This window comes from Octopus bimaculoides, chromosome 30 (assembly GCF_001194135.2).
Source record: "Octopus bimaculoides isolate UCB-OBI-ISO-001 chromosome 30, ASM119413v2, whole genome shotgun sequence".
Taxonomy (NCBI): domain Eukaryota; kingdom Metazoa; phylum Mollusca; class Cephalopoda; order Octopoda; family Octopodidae; genus Octopus; species Octopus bimaculoides.
Genome location: NC_069010.1, coordinates 5,129,747 through 5,136,110, shown reverse-complemented (window position 1 = coordinate 5,136,110; position 6,364 = coordinate 5,129,747). Strand labels below are relative to the sequence as shown.

General features: G+C 38.0%; 2 protein-coding genes across 3 annotated transcripts in view; one reads left to right on the top strand and one right to left on the bottom strand.

Annotated features, from left to right (window-relative positions):
- LOC106874212 (ankyrin and armadillo repeat-containing protein) overlaps nucleotides 1-2,047 on the top strand; it is a gene marked incomplete at its 5' end in the record, with an annotated part of 15,585 nt that extends 13,538 nt beyond the window's left edge. Inside the window, one exon of the mRNA XM_014921871.2 lies at nucleotides 1,743-2,047. Within this exon, the coding sequence (XP_014777357.1) occupies nucleotides 1,743-1,932 (190 nt within the window). The remainder of the gene's footprint in view (nucleotides 1-1,742) is intronic.
- Nucleotides 2,048-4,855: 2,808 nt separating this feature from the next.
- The window catches only part of LOC106874221 (unconventional myosin-XIX), a 44,386-nt gene continuing 42,877 nt past the window's right edge, over nucleotides 4,856-6,364 (bottom strand). For both annotated transcript variants that reach the window (XM_014921876.2, XM_014921878.2), the window contains one exon: nucleotides 4,856-5,413. In XM_014921876.2, the coding sequence (XP_014777362.1) occupies nucleotides 5,306-5,413 (108 nt within the window). In that variant the 3' untranslated portion in view covers nucleotides 4,856-5,305. The remainder of the gene's footprint in view (nucleotides 5,414-6,364) is intronic.

The window sequence follows — 6,364 nt, the reverse complement described above, 5'->3', positions numbered from 1 at the left end:
TATATATATATATATGACAGGCTTCTTTCAGTGTGTGTGTGTGTGTGTGTGTGTGTGCTGTAAATGTTTTTCTCCCCTATCTAGAAATGAATCAGAAGAGGAGGTCTTCTGTATCGTGCAGCAGCACAGCTTGCAGAGATGATGCTGCAAGACGTAGAGATAAAGAAGAAAGAAAAACAAGGCACCGTGTGAGATGTGCCGTAAAGTGTTCCTTGGAAGAAGGAGATAAGGAGGGAAGAGAACGCATAAAAGAAGATCAAGTCCGAGATCAAAAGTACTACCTCCTACACACACAAACACACACATACTAACACATTACATTCCTCACATACACACACACACTTGCATGCATAAATACAGATCTATAGACACGTATCATTAGATTACCCACAATGCACTCTGAGATGAAAGACAAGGTGGGGCAGGCTGTTGTAGGACCAACCAACGTTACCATATTTCCACTGAAATATGCTATCTTCTAATAAATTTTTGAAAATAACGAAGCATTTAGTAAAGTAAACTGGTGTTTGGAGCAAAAATTAACATAAGGTATTGATATGAGATTTTAATTTAGGTCATATACACACATATAAATACATACATGTACGACAGGCTTCTTTCAGTTTCCGTCTACCAAATCCACTCACAAGGCTTTGGTCGGCCCGAGGCTATAGTAGAAGACACTTGCCCAAGGTGTCACACAGAGGGACTGAACCCGGAACTATGTGTTTGGGAAGCCAGCTTCTTACCACACAGCCACACCTGTGCCAATAATGTCAGAAAGACAGGCCAGTTACTCTCCAATTTTTTGTGAATTCTTAAATACATCTTCTGTGTATATATATATAATCATGTTTATTTTGATAGTATATATCATCATCATCATCGTTTAACGTCCGCTTTCCATGCTAGCATGGGTTGGACGATTTGACTGAGGACTGGTGCAACCGAATGGCTACACCAGGCTCCAATCTGATCTGGCAGAGTTGCTACAGCTGGATGCCCTTCCTAACGCCAACCACTCCGAGAGTGCAGCGGGTGCTTTTACGTGCCACCGGCACAAAGGCCAGTCAGGCGGTACTGGCAACGGCCATGCTCAAAATGGTGTATTTTACATGCCACCTGCACAAGAGCCAGTCCAGCGGCACTGGCAATGATCTCGCTCGAATGTCTTTTCACGTGCCAGGAAGGCGACTATATATATATATATATCATCGTCATCATCATCATCATCATCGTTTAACGTCTGCTTTCCATGCTAGCATGGGTTGGACGATTTGACTGAGGACTGGTGAAACCGGATGGTAACACCAGGCTCCAATCTAATTTGGCAGAGTTTCTACAGCTGGATGCCCTTCCTAACGCCAACCACTCAGAGAGTGTAGTGGGTGCTTTTACGTGTTCCTTACATATATATACAGATATATATATATAATTTATACATACATACATGTATATACACACACACACACACACACACATTATATATATGCTTAAATATATGTGTGTACCCTTTTAGTGGTTTCAGTCCATCTTTGAGCACAGCGACATTACTGACCAACTAGATCTGTGAGCAAAGGTAATCCAAACATGACAGTCCCATCAATTTTTTTTTTTTTTTTTGTCTAGCGAGCAGGCAAGGACAACATTACCCAACATGTCCTTTTTCAAGGTAAGTCAAGGCAGGTTGATGATTCTAACTTGGTTTTTCTTTTTTTTTTTTTTTTTTTTTTTTTTTGCAGTTCCAAATTAAAGGTGAGTTATGTTGAAACTGCCTCACCACACCCTGGGAAAACTTGCTACCAGCAACCCGAAGAGGTCACAGACGAGAGCCTCAGCATCACTAGCATGACAGAGGGCAGTTCCAGAAGTGCTATCCACAGTGATGTACAAATGGTAACAATAGACAACAAATCAGAGTCGTGGATGTAACTGGAAATATATATATGTGTATATATACATATGTATATGCATCTGTGTCATCTGCATGTGTGTTTGTATATATATGTATATATATATGTATGTGTTTTAATAATAAATTTTAATTAATGAAGCTCTGTTTTGTCATTTCTTTTACTAATTATCGGACTGTGGTCATGCTGGAGCATTACCTCGAAGGGCTTTAGTCAAACAAATCAACCCCAGTGTGTATTAGTTTTTCCCCCCAAAGTCTGGTAGTTGTTTCAGTTTGTTTGTTTTTGTTAAACTGTGCTGATTTACAGGGATGTAAACAAACCAACACCTGTTGTCAAGCAGTAGTGGTAATCTTATATTATGAGAGAGAAATGTATCTCCGTCCGTCTGCCTGTCACATGTTTGAGAGAGGGAAAGAAGGGGAGGAATCTAAATATGTCATAATGTATTTTTAGAAGAGGAGAAGAAAAAGTTGTTGAGAAAGAAATAGAGAGAAAGAGAGAGAGAGAGAGAGAGAGAGAAAAGAGAGGGAGTGTGTGTGTGTGAAAGAAAGATAGTGTTTTCACCATAGTAACTAACAAGTTTTGATTAAAATTTCAGAAATTTTAAGTGCAACTCTGTCAACACAATGCAGACTTCATAAAAAGGCTATATGTCATTATCATCGTTTAACGTCCGCTTTCCATGCTGAGGACTGGCGAGCCAGATGGCTGCACCAGGCTCCAATCTGATCTGGCAGAGTTTCTACAGCTGGATGGCCTTCCTAACGCCAACCACTCTGAGAGTGTAGTGGGTGCTTTTTATGTGCTATCGTCACATGGGCCAGTCAGGTGGTACTGGCAACCACCACTACCACAATGACTCCATTGGCACTTCCACCACCACCACCACCACCACCACCAGCAACAACACCCTCACACCACTGCCAGAACTGCCATTCTCACCTACAGCAAGCATGACAGCCCCAACATGAATAGTAGAAAATCTCCCCAAAGTTATTTGTTTCAGGAATTAAAAGAGAAAACAAATTTAAACAGGAATAAGAAAACACAAGAAAAAATATTATTTAAGTTGTGATAATTCTGTTTTAATTATATCTTAAAATATTTTTGGCACCATTTCATTCAATAAGACTATTTAATTGTTCAGAAAAATTACTTAATCTATTTAGGACCATTAATTACAAAAAAAAAAAAAAATGTAACAAAGGATAAATTTAAATAAAATAAATTTGTAGTGTAAAAGCTATATATATATTTTTTTGTTTTGGAATATAATTTAACAAAAGATAAATATATTAACCCTTTTACAGCAGAAATCAGTTAATATTCATTCCAAATTTCATTACCTTTAATTATGGAAAGCAGTTTATTATACGAATATCATGTTTGGAACTATTTTCTGTTGAAATAGGCCAAGTTTACTGAGGCAGCAGTACTTGCAGAAAATACCAATTCTGTTTTTTGATCGATATTTAACTGTTTAGCATTTAAACCAGCCATATCCGGCTCAAATATTCTATGTTTTATGCTCAAACTGGCCAGTTCTTTCCCTTCACACCAACCCTACAATGTCATTCTAAGACATAAACAATCACATCGCTAAAATCTTGAAGCTACAAGATACAGTAAAGACCTCAAAGATTTAGACAGGTTCTTAAGGGTGCTAAACTTAACATCAAGATCATAGAGAAATCAGGGAGAAGCATTCGATCACAGTTATGTAAGACATACCTGTTAGGAGGACTAGATGTTCTTGTAGGAACTGCATATTTAAGTCTAACCCTAGAAATAACTGCAAAGCTAGACTTGTTCTAGCCTTCCAAGATACAAAACGACAAATATATATTGGTAAATTAAGATGGTGTTTGGAACATAACAAAAGACAAAATATATATTGGTATATTAAGACAGTGTTAAGAATGTAAGTTAAAAAATATATAAACATAGAAGTGGCTGTGTGGTAAGTAGCTTGCTTACCAACCACATGGGTTAATGGGTTCAGTCCCACTGCGTGGCACCTTGGGCAAGTGTCTTCTACTATAGCCCCGGGCCGACCAAAGCCTTGTCAGTGGATTTGGTAGACGGAAAGTGAAAGAAGCCCGTCGTATATATATGTATATATATTTATATGCGTGTGTGTCTGTGTTTGTCCCCACCCCACCTCCCCAACATCGCTCGACAACCGATGCTGGTGTATTTACATCCCCGTAACTTAGCGGTTCGGCAAAAGAGAGACCGATAGAATAAGTACTAGGCTTCCAAAGAATAAGTCCTGTGGGGTCGATTTGCTCGACTAAAGGCGGTGCTCCAGCATGGCCACAGTCAAATGACTGAAACAAGTAAAAGAGTAAAAAGAGTATATTAAGACAGTGTTGAGAATGTAAGTTAAACGATATATAAACATTAGCATAACAAAACACACACACACACACACACAGATCAGTACATGAAGCTGGAGTCTGGTGTATAATTTGAAAGAAAGGCTCTGGCATAAAATTATGAAAGGGGGTTTATATTTAAATTTCAACATTTTAAAATAGTTTCGTATCAGTCATAAGCAGTATGTTATGGTTTTGGCATCAATATATTGAAATGTCGCTGTGTAAAATTAGGTTTTTACCAAATAATCTTACAATTAATATGTTCAATAACATAAATTTTAGTTCATAGATCTACGAACTAAAATTTATATTATTAAAAAAATGGCTGGCCGGCAACGTATTTTTCTGCATTATATGGATAATTTATCCTCATCACGCTATTTATAGCATTATCACGCGTTTGGGAAATAAATTTATTTCTGTATCTTACAATACATCTCAACGCTTCTAAAAAAGAACAAACTTTGTTTGTTTACTTTCATTGTAAAGTTGAATTTAAAAAATAATGAATTAAACTGATTAGAACTACCAGTGAAGTCATTCTTTTTCTTTCTTTAAATATATATATATATATGTATATATATATATATATATATATACACACACACACTCATATAATGTGTGTGTGTGTATGCGCATATGCCTGTGTCTCCACATCTCGACATCATGTTTGTATTGTAAATGAATATCATTCACCTCCAATATCTATACGTAAACATGCCTTTTCACGGGGAAATATTATGCTGTTTGGGAGCGGGTAAATGTTGGTGACAGGAAGGGCATCTGGCTGTAGAAAACCTGCCTCAACAAATTCCGTTCACCCTATGCAAGCATGGTAAAGTGGACGTTAAAATGATGGTGATGGTGATGATGATGATGATGATGAAAGAGGGTTTCTGGGTGGCGCAAAAGGCTTTTCTCATTGTCCTTCTGAGGGGGCCCATTTTTTTTTTTTGTTGGCTTGCAGAGACGGCAAAGTTGCCTGACAGAGATTAACATTCACATGGTTTAGGAATCGTCAGGTAAGATATCTGTGATACTGCACTGTATGTCGTTCTGGTTTACAACGTGGGCGTTTTTCAAGAGGCTGGGTCGTGTGTGGAACCGGAGTCCAGACTGGAAAAAAAAAAAAAAAAAAAAAATTAAAAGGGTAAAAGAATAAAAAAAGTGAAACGGTGAGATGATTATATATATTCATCATCCTCAACATCAATACCATCACCACCAACAGCATCTCCACACCCATTATCACCACCAACACCATGGCAAAACCACCACCACCACCACCAATAATGCTACCATCACCATCATTCTCACTGATGCGGCCATAAATATCACCACCATCCTCCTGCCAACAACCCCGTATTATCTTGTAGCTTCAAGATTTCAACAAGGTGTTTGTACCATCATCCTTCTCATCATCATCATCATTTAGCATCTGCTTTCCATGCTGGCATGGGTTGGATGGTCTGACTGAAAATGTTAAGCCGGAGAGCCGCACCAGGCTCCAATCTGATTTCGGATGGTTTCTACAGCTGGATGCCCTTCCTAATGCCAACCACTCCCAAGAGTGTAATGGATGCTTCTTACATGTCAGTTACGAAACACCAGCATTGGCCACGACTATGATCTCATTTGGCTTGACAGGTCTTCTCAAGCACGGTATATTGCCGAAGGTCTTGGTCATTTGTCACTGCTTCTGTGAGGCCCAACGTTCAAAGAATGCTTTCTACATGCCACTGTTTTCATAAGTTTTGAATTAAAATCTTCCACCAAACCTTAGTCAGAATTTATGTTCCTAACACTAGCTGAATGATAACTAAGTTATTTTACCAAATTCTTTGTTATATGTAAAATTAATTGAAAGAAACACAGAGCATCTCAACAGAAATATGGTAACAAAAGGATTAAAATATATAATAGAGAAACAATTCTTAACCCTTTTGATGCCAACCTGGTTGAAACCACCTCTGGCTCTGAGTACAAATGTCTTGTTTTCATAAGATTTGAATTAAAATCTTCCACCAAACCTTAGTCACAATTTATGTTCTTAACACTAGCTTAATG